This window comes from Diadema antillarum, unplaced genomic scaffold (genome assembly GCF_040938485.1).
Source record: "Diadema antillarum isolate AM-2024a unplaced genomic scaffold, OU_Dant_1.0 seq00000861_RagTag, whole genome shotgun sequence".
Classification (NCBI taxonomy): Eukaryota; Metazoa; Echinodermata; class Echinoidea; order Diadematoida; family Diadematidae; genus Diadema; species Diadema antillarum.
The window spans coordinates 1,655,592-1,678,305 of NW_027271731.1; the positions used below are offsets into that span (position 1 = coordinate 1,655,592).

The 22,714-nt window shown below is 38.6% G+C and overlaps 2 protein-coding genes across 2 annotated transcripts in view; both read left to right on the forward strand.

Annotated features, from left to right (window-relative positions):
• LOC139740566 (wnt inhibitory factor 1-like) overlaps positions 1-1,543 on the forward strand; it is a 40,875-nt gene extending 39,332 nt beyond the window's left edge. The window contains exons 7-8 of the mRNA XM_071651152.1: positions 125-223; positions 1,530-1,543. Of these exons, the coding sequence (XP_071507253.1) occupies positions 125-223; positions 1,530-1,543 (113 nt within the window). The remainder of the gene's footprint in view (positions 1-124; positions 224-1,529) is intronic.
• Positions 1,544-12,048: 10,505 nt separating this feature from the next.
• LOC139740567 (kelch-like protein 12) lies at positions 12,049-22,628 on the forward strand. The gene is made up of 10 exons (XM_071651153.1): positions 12,049-12,258; positions 15,065-15,218; positions 15,915-16,132; positions 16,797-16,946; positions 18,185-18,299; positions 19,222-19,328; positions 19,735-19,936; positions 20,428-20,685; positions 21,097-21,283; positions 22,499-22,628. Exons 1-10 carry the CDS (start codon positions 12,049-12,051, stop codon positions 22,626-22,628), a joined length of 1,731 nt encoding a protein of 576 aa, XP_071507254.1.
• The last annotated feature ends 86 nt before the right edge of the window (positions 22,629-22,714 follow it).

Below are 22,714 nucleotides of genomic sequence, written 5' to 3' on the forward strand. Positions count from 1 at the left end.
AATGTGAATCAGTCGTTTATAAAATGAAAGTTTACTCGTCATGTCTATTTGTCAAGTTTTATTGTGTCCTTTTGTAATATGATTCTTTCCTTCTTTCTTAAATCCCCTCCTTTTTTGTGTTTAGCTGACGTATGTCCCGATAATTGTTCCAACCACGGACAATGTGTGGCGCCAAATACTTGTGTGTGTCGACATGGATGGAGCGGGGCGAAATGTGAAATTAGTAAGTCGGTTGGGAGATTGAAATATTGTGTTTGCGTTCTCAACGCAAGAGGGAGCTTTGGATTTTCGCGACGCGGACGTTCAGAGGAAAAAAACAAACAAACAAACACCTGCTCTGCCCATGCGCAAATTTGCTTTATAAAAATCGACCTCGCGTCGTCTGATTTTGCACGGTCGGTTCTGGGCCATTTTACGACGCTGAGAGTCATTTGACGCATTGATCATAATAATATGGGGGCGCCATATTACTTTGTCTAGACTGCGTCCTTCGTAATCTAAAGCTACTTTGCAACACGACGCAGGGAGAGAGGAGAACGGCCAACGCAATCCTCGTCTCAAACGCAAACGTTCGCGTCGCAAATCGCGTCGCTCCATAATAACAAGTTATTACACGCTTACAATTTGAGCCAATATTCCCTGTCACTTGTGTGTTATACCTGTTACCATTCCGTCATTACTTTACCAACAACTGATAAATTGCTTTGCTTTATTTTACGAGATGAATAAATATATGAAATTATTTATTGTCCTTAAAGCTATTATCATTGGTAGAAGACATATGATAGAGCTGAAATGAAGCGATCTTTGTAAAATTCCGAATGAAATGCGAAAATCATCGATCATGGCAACCCATCACATCTTATAGAGGATGGCAAGGGAGTTGATATCTCCTTTACACAAGTGGCCTGACAAGCTACATGAGAGAAGAAAAAAGGCTTAACAATTCCAGGTCTCTTTCTCCCCTTTCCTCATATATTATGCAGTACAATGAATAAGAGATAAACACTGGGATTTGTACTTCTGCATTATAACTTATGAAACAATAACAGTATGGGTATCTTAGAAATAATAGTTTAAGACTTCTCAGATATGAGCTAGTATGAGAAATACGCAATAATCGAAATCTGAAATGACTATAAAGTTGCATTAAATTTCATCTGCAAAATCACTCTACATGCGAGTCCTATTCGTCACAACACAAGAATATAGTTGGCTAAAGCAAGTGCTAAAGCACCTGTACAGGATTCAATCCTTCTGCCACCAATGTTTATTATCAAGTTTTTCTCCTTGTTCGCTTGTGAGTTGTTTTTGTTTGTTTTAAAGGCAAAATCGTCACAATACTGACTTTTGCTAATAAGTAATTTTGGCGAGACGCATCATTATCGATGTAATCTATCAGAATCATTTTTTGTTTTGTTTTGTTGCACAAGCAGATTTGTACACATGTGACGTAACAAAATCTGAATTTGTGCTACTCATCCAAACCCACCCGATGATGATTTTGATTTTACTTCTCTTGTTTACAGGTCAAGGTGAGTAGGCCCTAATGAGTGTACTCGTCCAGCAACAGGCCAGGAAAGCCCGACTCCACACACTCGTGCCTCAGTCTTAAGTATCATCGGGAGACACTCGTATCATGTATATTGTACATGACGTGTATACAGTTACCTGCATAATATACCCTCATATGCCATAGCTCTTCTGCCAAGGAACGTTATATTATGCCTCAATCACTTCAGCAAATACTATACGTTATCATGTCTTTTCATTGCCGTTGGCCCTTTCTGGGGTAGACATGCGTGTCAACAGATAGCTAGTAGTGATAATGACGCAGGTTCTTTCCGTTGGGTTTTCAGAAGGCTCCTTGTATAAGTGATCGTGAAGTGCTTCATGAATATCGGGCGTCGTATATATATATATATATATATATATATATATATATATATATATATATATATATATATATAAACACTTATAGAGGAACTCTTTCTATCCCTCCTTTTCAATTCCAAGCAAATTCAGTTTAAGCAAACTTTTAAGCAGGCGTGCAGTTTAGCGTCAGATATGTATAATACATGTATATCAGATAATATTATGTATGCATTACTGCTCCCGGCTTGTTCAAACTGAATGACTATACATGTATGTATATTTCCTATGAGTTTCTTGAGTGCGCAAATGGCGTTTTTGTCGTTTTGACACAAACACTTTGTTCATGCAAAAGAGACATCGTATTAGTGGGATTCATACGTACGCAAATTAGCGGGATACAAATCTCAAGATTTGCATCGCGATCGTCATCCCGCAATTTTGTACGTGTGAATGTTGCTAATTTAGATATAAAGTCTTTTGGCATTTACAATGTGCGATCGTGAACTCGTGTTCATTATAGACCCTTTCTCCGACAATTTTATCTATTGATGGTGCTAGATTCTTAGCGACAATAGTTTACTCTGTGACGGAACGATTTGTCTGATGTCATAGATCATTATGGTTGCAAATTTTACTCGTTTTTCCTGTGTTACGTAATTACTTTTTCCTATGTTGCATGCTGGCTGAACATTATCATATTCATTCACTCTCATTACTATTTTTTTAATCAATTACTTAAAGGTTTGCCTGTATAAGATGATAATATGAATACATGATGATATAAGTATCAGGATGTTGCATATTTATTTGTAATTAAGTGGTTTGGTGGCTATGTAAATAATATGTTGCTTTTTATTTCAAAGTTCATTCCATCTAAGTATTTTTCGCACTTATAGAGAATGCACTGCGAGTCTCGAATATTTGTACATTTCTCTTTTAAATTGAATATGTCTTTTTATTTAGTTAGGTACGAAAGGATATCTCATGACGTGCAAGTTATTTATTAAGATTCATTACAGATCCAACCTTTTGCCTGGAAACAAAAATTCACCTTCAACATATTTTGCAACCTGATAAGAGATAGACACAACCTGGTCTATAATTCCACAATCTATTTTTATTGGACATTATCTTAACGGAAGCAAACACAAGTTTTCCGTTTGTCAGAGAAAACCGTCTCTCTCGAAAGAGACTACTTTAAAAACGTATCGGCCGTTGCCGTATCATACGCTGAACCATCCAGGTTAACCTTCTTGGCACCACCACTTTAAAACATCACGAATCTTTACTGTCAAATGGTTGTCAGTGGCAATGGATGAGTTGAGTATTGTCATGGTGTTTTTGTTATGGTTGTTGTCCTTGTAATTATGTCGCTCTATGCAATTTGGATATATGATATATATTTATCATTCTTTAATCAAACTGCAACACTGAATACTGTATTATGGCTGCGGGTGGAGACTCTCAATCGCCTGTGCTCATTAAAAGCTGCCGGTACCCCCCTCCAAAAAAAAAGAAAAGAAAAATAATAATAAAGGGTTGGATCTGTAATGTGACGGTGGGTTGAATGTTGACCAATTATTTTCAGATTAGTATAGATAAGTAATGTATATTCCGCACGCACCTTCTTTCTTTACTTTTTTTTAAAACATGCAACTTTTAATGTAGTTTCTCATGCAATAATTATTGTAGATCTTATCTGATCGGTAAGAAATTCCGCATCAAGTGCGACCAATGCCTGTTCAAGCGACCGTGCTAAATGTTTACTGTAGACTCCATTGATTACAAAGAACATGACCATAGAAGATAAATTGCCTTTACCGAGATGCAGATTGGAACACATGTACATCATTGATTACGTATGATTAGATACTTCCAGTGTTTTATATTTTGTACAGTAAATGCCGGAACATTTCAGGAGCTAATAAAACTATTCACGTGCTTCATTTCTCAATGGAACATTAGTTCTCGTCTCTTTTGTATACCTGCGGTATTTGTTCCCATGTCAGTACTTATATAAATGGCCAGAGTTTCAAGGAACCGGCCATAATAATGATGATGACAATGATAATGGCAATAATAATAATAATAATAATAATAATAATAATAATAAGATATATATATTAATGTTATTATTATTATCATTGTTGTTGTTGTTATTATTATTATCATTATTACTATTATTATTATTATTATTATTATTATTATTATTATTATTATTATTATCATTATCAACTCCCACCCCGAGAATGATTTATTTCATGTTTGTAACATAAGCCTGAATAAATCGGTATTTCTCAGTTTCCTGATATTCCCTTTGTCAAGAAATAAGTATATGAAGAACTACATATAAACAACGATGAAACATTAGTACCATTGAAGGTTTTGAGTTATCCAAGATGACCGCCAAAACTTGATTGCTAAAATGGTGGCAAAAATCTGAAATCCTGTGTGTGGATTGCCTTATAAATGATGAAAAAAAATCAACAACAACAAAAAAAAACAACAACAAGGCTTTACTCTGCTTCTGTAGTGCTGAATTCTGATGATTCAACTCTTGCACCCGTCAAGATTTTGAGATTATTCGAAATGAATAATATGGCCACCAAATTTTAGATTCACTATTCATTTTCTTTTTTTGTAAATGTTGAAAAATAATGCTCTAAAGTGATTCGGAAATTTGATCCGAGGGTGAAAAGCAAAAATGTGTACTTTTACACACATTTCAGTTCACCGATTTTGTCATTTTATCAGCCAAAATGGTGTTCAGAATGGCCGCCGTAATGGAAATTTATGTAAATTATCACAGTAATGTCTATATGTCTCTATTGGATACTTTCATTCGTTTTGAAAATGTTGATTTAAACATCCTTTCCAGAAGAGATGAAAGTCTGACACTTACGAACACAAAGATATGATTGGCAATTTTTCAATGCCACCCCCCCTCCCCCGAACAGAAAATGAATTCTCTTAAAATGATCACCAATAAGAACAGAAAGCCCTAATATCACTCAATCCTTCATGTGTCAATCATTTTTCTCCATATCACTTCTAATCAATACACAAACTCACTGTAGATAATAATAATAATAATAATAATAATGATAATTTAGAAGAAGAAGAATAATAAGAAGAATAGGAATAATATAATAAGGTATTATTTACCCAGGGTAGCCTCTTCAGTGTTGCCACTGTTCTACCAGAGGGCCTTGCTATTATCATTACCCTAACGTTGCCAGGTACCCATTTATACACCTGGGTCGAGAGGGACATACTAGTAGTTGGTAAAAACATCTTGCCCAAGGACGTATGAAGCACTGGGCGGGATTCGAACTCGCGTCTTATCCACTATGCCACAGCGCCCACCTATCACTATTACGACCATCTTTACAGAACCAAAGGTCGACAGCAAAATACGCACCCCGTATTCATTTACTTGTGCAGCTGTGACGGTAAAACCATGCCTATTCAGTACAAATATCAAACACTTCAAAAAGCAACAACAAAATATAACATAACCTGCATTATAAATAATTATTTCAAAAAAAGAAATGTTTTAAATAAATGAAAAGCAAAATGCATTCTGCAAATTGTCTGTAGGCCTACTCCTTCGTTCGTAGTGTGATTTTTAAGGGAAAACGATGTTTCAAAGAGTTTATGGGAAGATGACCAGTGAAACAGGAAGAGGAGAATCTTGTCATAAAGCGTAGACAATGTTCCAATGGACAAAACTGGTGAGTTCATCTTGATGACAGTTTGTGTGTGAGATGTAGATTAGATTTCAAACCTCGATTAATGAATTTAAGAGCGGGTCAATTCGAACCCTTGCTTTTTATGTTTTTAGTGAATGGGTGAGGCGTGACACTTGTTTTTCTTATATTTTGAGCCTATGAGTGCCCTGCCTTGCAGAAAATGAACATTTTCATTCAAAATTCACTCCAATATTACTCTAAATTCACTCTCTTTTTTTGTATTCACTCCTTCAATATTTTCATTCGATTTTTTTTAGAGAGTATATATTTGATATTATTATAACAAAGACCATAACAGATTGCGAGTCGTTGTTGTTTTTTTTTTTAATTCTTGGTGTTACAAAAAATGAACATCTGAATTGGGCGTCACATACATGGATGATGTTCTACAGAAAATTACTACTCGTGCAACAGGTGCAATCTATGGGATAAGACATTTGCTATCATTAAGGTTTTTTTATCACGCTGTACTGTCATGAATGTACATACTGGTAGATATGTAAAGAGGTTGACCAGATTAGAGAGAAGTTTCTATTTGGTATAGCTACAATGCATGCATGTAAAAGGAAGAACTCACCCAATCCAGAATGTTCTAAGAAATGTCTACATATTGCCATTCAAAGTGATGCAATACGTACACTGTACTTGTAGCCCAGTGTGATTAGTAACTATTTTTAGGTATGATGTTATGCACATAACTAGACAGTGAGTCAGGGTATCTCGAAGGCTCTTGAAATCACAAGTATATAGCCCCTTGTTGAAGAGAATTACAGAACTTTCAAGAAAGGTTGCAGGTACCTAAGCCACAGAAATGATGAAGAAGACAGAGTACCCAACACCTCTGCTCTGAGAGTTACGCCACTTCTGGCTCTGAAGCGACTTGTTACAATCAGTCCTGTGTTGCCTGCTGGCCAGCTATACTTGTGGAGATAAAACCTGTGAGACATATTGCCTACGGAGAATTGATTCTCGTATAATCGCGACAGACTCCATTCTCACGTAAATTGGCATTGCTATACAAGCGACCTACACTCAACAAGCTTTTCTTTTTAGTAGGTTCCATCGTATTTCTCTTTGCATCCTTTACTTTGATTAAAAATGACACATCGACCGCTATGTATCATGTTCGTATTCCTATTTCCTATTTCTAAGCTGGACATTCTGTATTATTATATATTAGTATTCTGTTTTGTTATATATCATGTATTTTCCATCGAGAAATACGAAAAAATGATAAAATTGAAATTGAAAATGAAACTCATTCACCTGTGCATTGATTGGACATCATCTTTGGACAATACCAGGGGAATTACATGGACCTTGTGATGTTACATTTTACAGTAACACAAATGTAAGTGATTACATTATCATTGTACTGATATGTGATTGTTATTGATTACTGGTTGTACCCCAAATATTACTGTTAATAAGATAAAGTTTATTGATTCTTTTGTGCGATCATTTTCAAGAGTGTATTAGTCGTAACAGTATAATGATCTGAGGCCAATGTGCAAAATCTATTTTGAATCGTGTATACACACTTCGGAAAAGGTCATTTATCCTTTTACGTGTAATATTTTTCCTCAGACATTGCCTGAAGAATACGTTGCATCTGTAACAATACTTTCTCTTTTACAATGCGCTACAAGCGTGTCAAAACAGTTACTAGTATTCAGTGTAATTAGCTCCGTAATAGTTATCTTCATTAGAATACAGGGAAAAATATAAAGTCCATTTTGATGTTTTCCAAGCAAAACGCCAGAGCCATAGGTCTAGGTAGCAATATTTGGATGCCACCTTATACAATGTTTAAATTAGAGCCGATATTTCAGCTTCGTGTTCAAAATGAGTGTAATAGAGTTGTGTGACACCTGGAGGAAGGTGTCTTCTTATTTCCATGGGGTTTGAATTTACTTTATGGCCCACTGACAGGGGGTAATCGTGTCTCAGATTATTGTAATCACTATATACACAGAAGTGTAGTTTAAGAAAGGTAACCAAAAGAAATATGCTGTGGAATCTTAATATATATATATATATATATATATAGTGTGAAAAGAAGAGCCAGGTGGACGTAGCTAGGTCAACGTGTCTGTTTATTGCCGCCGAGCTTTCGGTCCCAAACGGACCTTCATCAGGGCTGTAACGATACAAAAATGACTCACTCGTATGGCTACACTAATAAATATATATTCATATATATATACTAATATAAATCTAACTGGCGTGAGTCTATAATGACTGTGTAATCAATCAATCCGTAATTACAGCTGTATATAACATATTCCAATAATCATATACATAATCAATTGCATATTATTGAATACATTTCATATCACACTCGTGTTATTAATTGAGGTTAAGGTATATAACAAAAACACCAATTCAGTATCCTCATCTTATGTGTTGTGTGACAGACGACTGTAATATTATCAAACTAGACATTTTTATGTTGTCGACGATAATACAGCATGTGGCAGCATTGCAAGACGTAAGTGGCTATATAATACAGTACAACAGCCGCGCGTCATCTTCTGGCTATCGTATAATGAGGTAAATAATACTAATATACCACAACCATTCATATACATACAGTTGTATTATAACATAATAACAGAATATTACATAAGGTACAGAAAATGAACGGTTCACATAATAAAAAAAAAAGGATTTACCTTATTAATGGCGGATATAAAGGCTTACGGTGGTGTCTGTGTGGGTTGAGTGTGTCTGTTCGTGTGTGTGTGTATGTTTGGGTTGGCGTATGGTTGCATATGCGCATCACATTGTTGCGCATGTGCAGTTAATGGTCTGCTGGTTAAGGATCAACATTGATGCCATTTGGCTGTAATGTTTTTAGTGTGGCTATCCAGTAGGATTCACGATTTAGAATCACAGGGCGGGTCTTCTTCTTGATTAGTTCAATGGCAGTGATTTGTAAGCAGTTCAGGCTGTGTTCTGGGAGGTTGAAGTGTTGAGGTTGAAGGATATATATATATATATATATATATATATATATATATATATATATATGTATATATATATGATATACAAAGAAAGATTTATAAGAGAAACAGAGATGTTTATGTATCTGGAGAGATAGATGGATGTAGGCCTAGATGGCAATACCACGGTTTTTACAGGATATCACTGGACGTGAAAAACTCAAAGGCAAGTAAGAGCAAAACTCAGCAGAGCTGAGTGTATTCCCAAAATAGTTTTACTTCAATATGACATAACATTGTACGTCGGCAATGATTATTGTGGTTCATGGGGAGTCTGACATACTCTATCGTAGAAGAATATGAATTAAAGGGATGGTATATAGTTCTGGTTGGGGCTTCAGGTTTCCAACCTTTTTGTGAGATAATGAGAAATATCTTATGAAATGATTATGAAAGAACATATATTTGTAGGAGGAATTCAAAGTTTATTTGATGAAAATTGGTTTGAAATGATTGATATAGCCAAAACAGACCCAATTTTTGTTAGGATCGCTTTGTTTTACGTTGTTTTTGATTATCTTAGCCATTTCAAAACTGATATTCATCAAATAGACTTTGAATTCCTCGTAGAATTTTATGCTCTTTAACATTTTCTTATAATGTTTTCTAAGTATCTTGCAAGAAGTTAAAAGCTACTAGTAACTTCATCTCATTCAATATTGTACCGCCCTTTCAAGATAGATTCAAGCTCTAAAAAGTTTTGATTTAGTTTATATGAGCTAGAATAATGACACTGCCTTTAAAGTTACGCTCCATCGCTTTGCTGGCATTTCCAGTCACACAGTTTCAATCATGTAGGGCCTACTTTTGTAGCGTGAATTCCTATTTTGTTCTGTCTGTGCTGTATGAGTACAATACAATAAGGCGTGTACTCTGAGAGCGAGATTTCGGGGTAAACACTGAACTCCGATCGGGACATATATCGTCTGCCATTGTATGGCACTTTTAGACACGATTCCAGCTTGAATGACGTCTATTGTGCGCTGGCAGCCAGTTTGATGCAAAGCAATCTGAACGCATGGTGTACCCCGGGACAAACTTTCACAGCTGCAAATGGCAAAGAGATCGTGTGTTATTGCTCTGGCCTGCCAAATGACAGTCATGTACATTTAGGGTGGCCGGGTGACCGGCTAAGGAGAGGCTGTTAAATTGCCTATTTGTTGCTGTTGCCTTGTTGATTATTTTGAAAGACGGTGTTTGCTTTTGATATGAACATCAGGATCCATCGCCCTGCTGGAAGAAGAGATGTCTATTAAAATGTTGCGAAGTGCCGGATTGTTTTGAGGAATGGCTTAGACCACGGCTCACGGTAAAGATGGGTAAGTGGGACTGAGCACCGTCTTTATCATTATCCGGTGAATGTCGTTGTGAATCGAAATTGTGATCATGCTATACATACTATCGTGAAGTGCAACAATCATTGAATGTGTGGAATATTAAAGGCTCTATCTCGAAAGAGGTTGGTAAAGATATCTACACAATTTTACACGTTGCAAGTTCTACAACTATTGTCCTAATCCGCACTAATCATAATACGTATTCTACTATCCGTAGACACATACACACACGCACACACCCACCCACACACACAATATATATATATATATATATATATATATATATATACTGTATATATATATATATATATATATATATATATATAGAGAGAGAGAGAGAGAGAGAGAGAGACGTGTGTGTGCGTGTGTGTGTGTATACAAATTGACGGAGGGTAAAGAATAGAAATATAGCTCGGGCTCTCAGATATCAAATATTCTGAAATTACTACTCATGCACAAGCTGTGCAATGCTCACTGGTCAAGTTCCAATTCCCACACTCCTTCGAGCAGATCGACCCGCCACAGCTAGATCTTCTCCAAAAGGGTTGGGTTTTACTGTTTGTTTGTTTGTTTGTTTGTTTGTTTGTTTGTGTGGCAGCCGTAGGCTGTATACTTAAAAAGTTATGAACAGATTTGACGACATTTCATTTGCAGGATGAGCCTGTTATGGTCAAATCAATAAGCAGTGAGTTTTCATAGTGATCTGGATATTATCACAGTTCTATAGTGTCAGTGCAGTCACTCTGGCCTTATGCCCGAAGATCGCTCTCTCCAAAAACTTCACCCTATATAGCTTCTCATTGGTAGCTGCATATGTCAGAAATCTGTTGACTGGCTTTTCAGAAATATCCTGGAGATAGCAGATGTACAAACCAGAAGCTCATCTTTGAGATCTCCATACAACAAAGTATACGGCTTTTTGAGCCGGGAAATCGTCAAAGCAGAAAATGCGAATTTACTGAAAATGTCTAGTTTAGATAGAAGGACAACGTTGCATATGGTTAATGCACGTGCCTTTTGTCGTGACCCATTTTCAGACAGTTAGCGTGGGCTCCAAATTTGTGTTTGTGCATTTCCTATTCAAATCACTTAACAAATAAACAACCCGCTTTGGAATGTTTTGTGGGCTAATCTTTTTAAGGGCGTCGAATATCGAAAATACGGTAGCACTCATGTTTGCATGTATAGCAATATGGTTTAATTTGTCCCATGTGCTAGATATGCTATGATAATACTCATTATACAGTATATCATGGTATCTGATTTGCACATGGTTGTGATTACATGCACGTCCCTAGTATTTAGCATTATCAATAGGTTAAACGACAGGGTGGTACGAATTAAGCAAAATGTATGAACTGTAATATGTTGGCACTTCAACATCAAGACTGTAATAACTGTTCCTATTCCCGGACCACTTTCTGAAAATGATATTGACATTTTGCATAAACGAGTTGCTGATATTTAAAGAGTTTATTGTTAATTGAATAGTTATTAATATGACACTAATCTTGCAAAACTTGTCATCACTCTTCCAGACTGCTTCATCATTGTCTCAATCGGCCGAACTCGCCCGTCGGACATCAGTTTTACCCATTCGACACATATAGCACGACCAGTCATCCTATAATGGCATCTCCGTTATGGTAATGATGATGAACTTCAAACTAAAATTAACAGAAACAAACCATAACGATACTGGATGCATAGATTTCTGTAGGCTTCGGTAGTTATACTTGACTGGCAATATGTGTTCGATCTGTTTTCCTTTGATATGATGATTTTGATACCTTTATTTCAAACCGCAGCGTAACCTTGAATGCTCCTTTGGGGGAGCAAAAGTTATACCTGGTTTAGGCCGAACGTTATTTTGATGGCAATAAAACGCTACGAATAAAGAATGGGAAATCGTATCACCTCACCCGGAAGTCATGCTTCAAAGAAACTCTGTGAGATGACCAGGTCGTGTCGTTGACTGAGCCTGCATATTGCTTTTCAAGTCTTGGCGGCACCTCAGCCAGTAAGAGGGCAAAAAATAAGTGAAGCTGGCGAGCTTGAGATGCGCTCACTGCGCACAAAATGACTGATAATACCGGTCTGAGGAAAACGGACGCGCGCAAGCCTTTTCTTGGCTCGCACGCAAAGTGCATGTTGCTCGCCCTAAACGACCTTCGCGTCAGGGGTCAACTGTGTGACGTCACCTTGACCGTCGACGGCAGTATGTTCGTCGCCCATCGAGCAGTTTTGGCGGCTTGCAGCGACTACTTCTGCGCCATGTTCACGAACCAGGTAATGTTTTTCATAATAAAATCAACACCTATCAATATTACCCAGTGCCTTTACCGATATATTCCTCTGCAATCATTTTTTTCTTCCATTCATTCATCTACATCTTGTGGCGTATTTTGAACTTCGGAGTAAATTTATTGTTCAAGATATAGATGATCATTCACATCATATATGAGGAATATATTGATTCTCTGTACTCAAAGTTCTTAATGAAACATGCAATGTTTTGGCATCCTGGATTTTAATGCTAAGATGATTAAGATAATTGCTGTTATCAATAACTTTATACAATAGACAGTGTAAAATATGGGACCAAACTTCAGGAAAATTGTGATCGGGTAACCTACACTTGGTGATTTTCTTTCTTTTTTAGCAGATCTTCTATTTGTTTTTCACTCATTTCAGCAACGTATGTTGGCATGTTATTTAAGTTTATGAGCATTTTAGGAGGTTGTGTATTGCGTGACATGCATAATGTTGATCGATTCGATGCGCCTTTGAATCTTTCTGTGACAGATATATGGCGCCATACAAATGCTGTGGATCATCATCATCATCATCGATTCAAACGCTATGAGCAACTGTGCGCAGAAAAAAAAAAATCAGCAGTGCCAGATATTTCCAGCCTTTATCCGTCTTCATTGGATGATGCACGCACGGCGAAATCTGGGTTCAACAACGCTTTTGTCTAGGGGTGATTGAGTCTATGTACATAGAGCTCTTTATAAAGGGATGAAACGAAAGCAACAGGAGAGAAAGAAACTATTTTGACATCCGATTAGTTAGCTAAACCGATCAGTTGAGTCCAAATCTTTGTCGCTGTTTTGTTATTTTTGTTGCTGTTTTCGGAATCAATGTTTCCCTTTTTCAAACTCCTGCTATCTGCCGATCTTGAGCAAATGAATTAAGCGGGAAAGTCTTGGAATGTAAATTGTTTTTTCTTCCACCTCCTCTACCACTTCGACAAACAGAAAGTCAGGCGCACTGTTATCTCCTCTCAATTACACACACTTCATCGGAGGAAAAATTTCGTGTATTCTGTTTTTATTCAGGAGCATTGTTGTTCGAGCCATCTGTACAGGTTGACCAAAAAGAGCATATTATACGAACTGTCTGATATTATCTCAAACGAAAACCATCTGGAACATTTTCCCAAACTTCTTGTGACGGAGGTGAATAATAAGTGGAAAAAATGTGACTTGTTTCAAACGCCATGCGAGAACATCAGTATATTCCACACATTGCTTTCAAAGTATTGTAGCATCACCAGTCAAAATCGATCCGTTTGATTTCATACAAATCAATGCTAAATGATAAGGTCGTTCTCGTAACAATGGTTTATACTGCCGATGATGTCATATCGTCAAGTGCAGTGTCAACCGCAGAATTGTGTCTTCAGTGACCTATATTACAGGACACTTGCAGGATGCGATAACAGCAGTTAACTTGACAAAAGCCGATAATGCAACTGCAAAGTAATCAAAGTGTTTCTTTAAAATGATACAATCATTCATACTCAGAAGTTCAATTCAAAACAGGGCTCTGCAATCAATCATGTGACATTCATCAGTCACATGATTTAAAAGCCTTTGTGTGCCACATTTATAACCTGTCCATAGGTATATGCGTGAAATTTGTGCACATTTGACTCATTGGCAAAGAAGGTATTGATATTGTATTGACCTTGTAATATTCAATCCACTGCGTAGCAACGGCGCTATTCTCTTTTGATGAAAAATAAATGAAAATAGTTCACTGAAGCGCATCACTATACTGCACGCTATTTTTAGATGTTAAGTTCCTCTGATTAGCGTGGGGAACAATTTGCCCCATACAGTTAAACAAAGAGATGAAAGTCGGGAAAGAATATCCAAGGCAGGATGCGAGCTGAGATCGTAAACTTGTTTCGTTTCACAGAGATTGTAATTTAATGTTCACAACGACCTCACAGTTGACTGAACATGTATAATGATAAACATCACAAATATAACAAAGTATTACTTTGTTAAAAGCAAGTTCATAATGGAATCAGATTGATTTTGTTTGAATATTTTGAAGGGGTGTATCACTGATTGCCGATCACAGGTCCTTAAATTCGGGTTGGACTTTCGTATAGAACCACATCCTACAATGTGAGCCCAGAGCGTGAAATAAATGTCAAAGGTCATTCACGATAATTTGAAGACAATTAAAAAAAACAACTGCTTTGCCGTCTTCAGTGCATACATTGCACAAAGGATCCCGATTGCATCCACGCTATGTAGCAGTGTTGTGGCATGATGATCAACGACAATCGTTGTCGCAAGTTGCCCTTATATGCAAGAATTAGAAAAGGGATAAGATTTACGGTGTGAATTTTCTTCACTTTGTCTCCCTCTATATACAAATGATATTTGTAAGATCGCAACTACTGACCTGTAATTTAACAAACATGTCGGTGAAAAGGAACCGCGGGACTCGAACCTGTCTTTCCCGGCAGCGACACTACCAAAAAAAGCAGTCAGCTTTGGACTACTTAACATGGCAGTGTCGGAATTTCTAAGCTTGGGTGTTCATTCCAAGTTCATCGTGTCACTGCCGGCAACCTGGGATAGCCTGGTGGTAGTGTCGCTGCCCGGAAAGAAGTAGATGACAGGTTCGAGGTTGTCATCCTCGTCGTCTCATCATCTTCATCATCATTATCACCATCATCATCGCCATCATCTTCATCATAATCAACATTATCATCATCGTCATCGTCATCATCGCCATTATCAGTATTGTCAACTTTCCTTGCTCACTGTCCCCATTCATCTAATTTGCATAGATGAGTGAGAGCAGTCAATCGGTCGTTGAGCTGCGCGGTCTGAAGGCTGTCACCATGGAGGTTCTCCTCCAGTTCATCTACACAGAGCAAGTAGAGGTCACTGTGGAAAATGTTCAGGAACTACTTCCGGCCGCCTGTCTCCTGCAGTTGAAAGGTACGACCTCGGGAACTGCCCTGGTATCAGTCAAATTCAATGATTTGCTTTATGAACACAAAATGCATAATATATGCATGATTATTAGGCGCAGTGACATCAGAGAAAACAGTAAAAGTGTCGCTAACCGCAGAAGCTGTAATTGATAGAATACCTGTTCTATTAGTAGTTTTTCAAGTAGCAACAAGGAACGTTGCACAGAAGTACATGTTACAGTCAGCAGCGGCAGCCACGGCCATTTCGCGCGATTGTAAGGTGAAATTCTATTTTCATGTTCATTATCAATGAGATTGTGAAATATACAGTTATTATCCTAGACTTTTCCTGATACACAAGTTCAGTTTTCTTGGTGAAACATTTGAAACCGTTAAAGAATCGCATCGCAGCTATCGATCCTATTATCAGTAATGTTTGAAAGCATGATTGTTGCATTAGATCTCTCCCTTTAATGTGAAAGGATTAAGTAAGTTCACTCATTCATTTGTCACTGTGTAGCTATGAATATAACTTTGTCAACCTGCAGAAAAAAAAATGAATGTATTTTTAAGACTAAGTTTGGATCGAAGCAAAACATTGTACAGCTAAAGGAGAAAAATACTTTTGAAGGGAGTTAACGAGCTATGGAGTGTACATTGACTATTGAGTTTTTGCTGGCGATTTTACCGAATCTTTTCTTTCGCTCCCACCCTATCAAAGGCATCGAAACTCGGTGCAGCGAGTTCCTGAAAGACCAGCTGGATCCATCTAACTGCATCGGGATCAGGCGTTTCGCCGAGACCCACTCCGTGCCGGGACTTCTGGCGGCGGCCGAGACGTACTGTCTGACGCACTTCGGCGAGATCACCGGGGAGGAGGAGTTCCTCGAGATTAGGCCGGACGAACTCTCCCAACTCCTCTGTCGAGACAATCTCGAGGCAAGTTTCCGGCGTGGTCATACTTAGGAGGACATGACGTTGGTTCGTCTAATTGTTTTCAGCTAGTTGGTGTTTGCGCAGAAATTTTCGACATTGTCATATTTGTTTGTGTGTTGACTTTCTATTGTGACAGTCTTGAAGCAATTTTTGATGTTTTTGGGATCATTCTTTCAGCACATGTAGGGCCTACATCTCGTTCGGAGCTAATAATTGGATTGGTTTTATTTTCACCGGTGTAAAATGTAAAATCTATAGGCAAGTTACGACTCGCTAGAAATGGAAAAGAAGGTTAAGAGCTGAATGGTTGAAGACATGTTAGTTCTAACAGATAAGTTCCGTGTTCTTTTCATGTTCTTTATTCATAGAATTCAATGTTATCTTATTTGAAAGGACGGATGGAATGAGTACATGTATACGAGAAGGTTGGCATATTAATGGACCCTTGTCAGAAAGAAAAAAAATGAGCTAATTTGAAAGGGGCCATTGTTACCAGAGAAAGGAATTTCCTTTGACAGCGCGTGAAAATGTAACCTCTATACGTTCTTGTTTGATAGAACAGACTTATTGAAGCTCACATAAGATTATGATTATGTCCAGCAATCGTACAACGACATCTATCGTTCTACTGTTCTGATGGTGATGATCGTCACCTTGGTGATAATAGGTATCGGATGAAAGCGAGGTATATGAAGCAGTGATACGATGGGTCAAGCATCGACCGGACGATAGGAAGAATCACCTTTACACCATCCTAGAACACGTACGACTGCCTCTGTTAAGCCCCATCTACATCACCGATATCGTCGATAAACAGGTATCGATCATACGGTTATTCTTTCCTTGAGTACGAAGAGAAGATACAGAAAACTGTGGGGGGGGGGGGGTTCAGTCCCTACCATAAAAGCGCGCTCAAATATTTGTATAAGTTTGAAAACTGCGACGAATTAAATGCCGGGAAACATCGTTATACTTTTGTGGTTGATGTGGTAAGATTTTCCTTTCAGAGCTTATAAGACGTCCAAGTTTACGTATAATGTCATAGGACTATAAATCGATCTGCAGCCACTTGTTAAATAGAATAACCTCTTGATAAAACATGCTTCGATAAATACTGACGCGTCTTTTCACAAACGCAGGTTTCTTCTTCTTCTTCTAGTTCAGTCTGCATCTTCAAACTTGAAGATTCTCGCAAACTTTGGATGTGTGTGAGTGTGTGGGTGAAATGTAGTGGTTGAGGTGCATGGTGCGGAGTATACACACGGTGCAAGTAAAAACAGTCCAGGGACTTATTCACTGCCTTCCGTCAGTCGATAGCGGAAAGCTTCCAGTGATGGTGCGGTTACAGTACTCAGTGGGAGGATGTTCCATGTTCTTAGTGTTCTGGGGAAGAAGGACATTTTGTGATGTTCTGTTCTGGAGCGGGGAATGACATAGCCTTGTGCATGGAGAGCGCTTGTAGGTGCGGCAACTGGAGTGATGTAGGACAGGGTTGGGAAGTTTATGCAGTAGTGATGGAGTTTGTGATGTTGAAATAAGCTCCACTTGCAAAGTACTCCATGACAAATCCGGCAAAACTACAATCAAAATTTCACCTATCAAATAAGCAGATACTCACAGGATCACTCCAGATGAAGTAGGGATCCTAACTGTAGGCCTATACAACTGTGCACATCTGGTCCAAAAGATTATGTGGCTTATGCAAAATTCCAGTGTTGGGTTGTGTTTTCCAATCACGACATCAGAGACATGTGGTGGGACTACAGCTCCAGTTGTAGAGTACTCTGAAGACAAGACATTTAGTCCAAAGTTCCTGACAGATTTTCATCAATGAAATGACTAAATATACTCACAGACATCACTTCAGATGTAGCTAAGTATCTAATGTGCACAACAGGTAAAGATTAAATCCAGAGTTTTTCCTCGGAAAATCGATGAAGGGGGATTTTCCAATGGACTGATCCAGCACCAGCACCAGCACAACACACCACACACACCCCCAATCATGTAACCACTCTCACTTGATATTTAATGGCAAAATTTTTAACTCCACAGCCTCTGGTGAAGACCAGTCACGAGTGTCGAGACTTAGTGGACGAGGCTAAGAGGTTCCATCTTAGGCCAGACTGTCGGACCGAGATGCACGGACAGAGGTTCCAACCTCGGACAGGTAAACGGTCGATGCAGAGTACTCACTCATCTCAGCACAGATGACATTGCAAATCAATCATTACGGGCAGTTATATCTAAAATTACCATCTCTATCTTCCTCTGTCGAATTTGTGTAGGCGTGCGTGTACGCATGTGTGGGGTGTGCTTTAGGTGTGTGATTATTCACATGTATCGCTTCAGCCTCAGGTGAGTGTATGAAGTCAATCGCGATGAAGTGGAATCAGCATCTCATATATACATAGCATGACGTCAAAGTCGTATGTTTCCTCCCTTCAGTGATGGAGTATTTGCAAACGCATCTCAGGCCAGACATTACAAAATCATTTGCATTTTTAGCCACTTTACAAACCTGAATAAAAACTGTGATTTGGATTCAAACATTGATTTGTCATGAATTGGAGTCAGGTGTAGACGAACGGATATACAAGCTATGGTTTAGTGGCTTAAAACAAAAATAATAGGTAAATTTAAGTAGAGATACAAATTTAGACATTGTAGCTTTCAAGTCGAACTCTTGTCAGAGAATGCAGCAGAGTAAAGTCCCCTTTGTATGCTCAATCGTTCGGAGAGTATGTAAACATTCAAAGTCTCCCCGCCTTCTCCACTTCCTGTTGTGAAAACGTGAAATTAGTCAACAGTGTGCATTTATGCCCCACACCATATCATCAGGACATTTACACACTACCCTGGGCCCCGTTTCATGAAACTTGTTATCAGTAACAAGTAACAATAGTTGTTAGAAGCTACTGAAATCCGTGCGTCTGATTGGCAAATTTGCCATAGAAATGTGGCTGTTGTTACTAATAACAAGTTTTATGAAACGGGACCCTGCATGGAGTAGTCATTAATTCATCCCTCTTTTGATTCAATCACGTGACAACTCACATGTTTAGTTATTATGACGTATCTCTTTCTCTCAGGGGGCGATGTTCGCCTCGTTGTGATTGGCGGGTTTGGTACAGGCCGCCAGCCGCTGTCTCTCGTTGAGGAGTTCAACCCGAAAGTATCAGAATGGCGCACACTTCCCGTGAGTAGAGTAGACATTATTAACTGGTGATGTGACGATCTGACCTCACACTTTTTCGACTGACCTCAAGAAAAATCTTCACTCAATTTCTCCTATTTAGTTTCGACATAATATGATATGTCGAATACAAATATGATTTCGATATAATAAGAGATACATGTATTGTGCATTCTGAAGTTTAACGTTATACTGAGACAGAAAAGAAACGAACCATTAATTACCTCATGAATTTTTGTCGAGTTACAGTTACCCCTCCCCCTTTGTTTCGGGGGCATGGGGGTTTTAATTGTTCTATTTCTAAATTACGAATTTATGTTTTGCTGAACAAAAACCAAATGGGAGAGATGCATGTTACTCGTAACACTTTCAGAATACAATGATGATATTCACTTGCCGCTTCTGACAGGCCCTGGATCATGGAAGACGTTATCTCGCCTCGGTGGCCCTCGGGGATCGCCTCTACGCGATTGGCGGTTACGATGGTACGTCACGTCTAAGTTCGGTCACGTGTCTGGATTGTGCCACTCTGGGAGAAGGGGAGTCTGGTTGGATCCACCTCTCCCCTCTCAGCATCAGCAGAGGCCTCCCTGGCGCCACTGCATACAAAGGTTCGTGTGAATACACGCATCCACAGAATACGACAACGGAGAGACAACATGCAATGTATTTTTATTGTCTCAATCATGGATGGTATTTTTTCTTTAACATGACTTGCTTGGAGACTTCATGAAGACCGACAAGTATTGAAGTTACACTAGATCATTTTCTCCATTCGACGTAAGGGTCTACTAGGCCTACTGCTGTTTTTGTAATTATTAACATGATAGTGCAAGTTTCTTGTTAGAGCATAGGCCTACCTCAGACGGAGCAATCTGTCAACCTTGTCAACAGGTCCGCTGAGTTTTTTGGCTTCATGCAAGGAGGTAATGGTCTGTTGACTCCTGTATACATCCCTTGCTCCAAGTAAAAAGAAAATAGATAAATTAATGATGAGCTAATAATGAAGTTGATTACAGTATGTCTGAGACCTGTTGACATACCAGATGAGTAAAAAAAAAAACCCTTGCCACTTTAAATACTATCAATTTGATACTTACAGATCTCATATATGTGGCCGGTGGATTTGACGGTGATTCACGGCACAGCTCTGTGGAGACCTACGACCCGCTCATCGACCGCTGGACCACCGCCACACCCATGAGCGTTAGTCGGGAAGGGGCGGGGCTAGTATCCACCAATGGCGTCATTTACAGCATAGGGGGCTACGACGGCGCCACCATACTCAAATCCGTGGAGATGTTTGACCCCAACAGTGGGCAGTGGATGTCTGCTCCGCCCATGAATATTCAGCGCTCAGGTAAAGCTATCAAAGTGTAGGGTGTGTTTTCGTTGTTGTTGACTATTGTCTGGCCATTGTATTATAGGTCACAATTAACACAGTAACTTTTAGAGCACATCAGCCTATACGACCACTATCCTTTTGTTCTTCTTTGAAATATATTAGACGATTAATGTTGAGTTTCCTCCATTACATAACGAATGAACCAACTTTAACGTGTCTAGATTTCATATTACTCATAGATATTATTATTGAATGACTTTGTATGGCTTCATATGTGTCATGATTTTTCATCATGAGATTATGTAGTTGCACTGTATTTTCATTTCATTAATCTGTGTCTGTAGACCAATTATTGTGCATCCAGCGATGAAATCACAATGAGAAATCTAACATTTTCATTTCCATTCATTCTCATTGGAAATATAGGTGCAGGTGTGACGGTAGCAAATGAGTTGATTTATGTTTTCGGAGGATTCGATGGCTCACAACACATCGCGTCGGCAGAGTGTTTTAACCCCCGCACTAACAAATGGACGATTCTGTCAGAAATGAATTCTGCAAGGTGTTACGCGGGAGCCGCCTCTATACACGGACGAGTGTACGCAGTTTCGGGGTAACCGCGAGTCTTCCAAATTTGCACAATATCTTTTTATCAACTCTTATCAATCATATTATGTCAATTTTAACCCTTTCTGTGCCAATAGATCAAAAATGTGCAAAAATTTCTCTTTAATGCATACCGACAATAGATTAATGTAGCACACATGTGGGTCATAATGACTCAGCTATTTCATGTATACCAACAGCGTTTTAACTGGGAGCAAAAGAGATAAATTTGTGGAGTTTATTTAATGGTGTTACCAATAGTTTTATCTGCAGTGACCTCAGTTGAAAGAACCAAATACTCCGAGATTGGTTTAAAGAGAGAGAGAGACAGAGAAAGTTACCATGGTATGAAATAATGGTACACAGCAGTAAGGGTCTAAGTTTAAAGTATGGTTAATCTTATTTTCAAACTGCAATGAAAAAAAAAAACATTTATCACGCGAATGTTATCGGCCAATTTGACCCCTGAGAGGAAAGTAAATTGATATCTGTAAATAGTCCCTTTCCATTTGATACTTTACATGGAACTCATGTACGTTAAAGGGGATGGCTAGTAACTGATCAGTGGGAATCAGTGGGAATGCTGGGGGATGATTGTTCCAATTCTTCTGGGATTCATTTAAGAGTGCATTATATATCTATTGTTGTGTGAAAATTATTTGCTTCAGAATGGTCTCATATTCAAGTAATGTGCAGTTTAATGGTTCCAGGCTAGCATGCCTGTACAGTGACGGGGCATTAAACTGCACATTACTTGAATGTGAGACCGTTCTGAAGCAAATAATTTTCACACAACAACAGATATACAATGTATGATATACTCTTAAAATGAATCCCACAACATTCCCACTGATTCCCACTGATCAGTTACTAGCCATCCCCTTGAAACCCCCGGTTTAACCGTTGTGGTTTTGTTGTTGTTGTTGTTGTTGTTGTTGTTGTTGTTGTTGTTTGGAGTTTCGTGATGATCAATGTCTTAATTCAAACTTCACGGTGAACAGGATACGAAATAAGACTAAAGACAATGTAAATTTGCATTTCATCATGGCAGAGAAACTGCGATCGCTTTCATTCTCCCTCTGTCCAAACAGGAAGGTGAGACACTCACCTCCCAGGTCAAAAATAACGATTGCGGCATTTAGGTAAGCTGCAATGTCCCTCTTACGGTCCTGTAAAAGCAGATCTCTCTTTCTCCCTCCATCCTTTCTGTTATATTATCAAGGTATGACGGTCAATCTCTGTTGGATACGGTAGAGGTTTACGACCAGTGGCAAGACAAGTGGAAGGTCCAACCCACTACCATGAACGAGAGACGATGCGACGCGGGAGTTACCGCGCTGCGGTTGGCGTGACCGACCTAGTGGAAGCGGTTGAACAACCCACTTCCATTGCAGTGTGACGATGTGACTGCGACCTTTATGAGTGAGCGTTCTAGGTG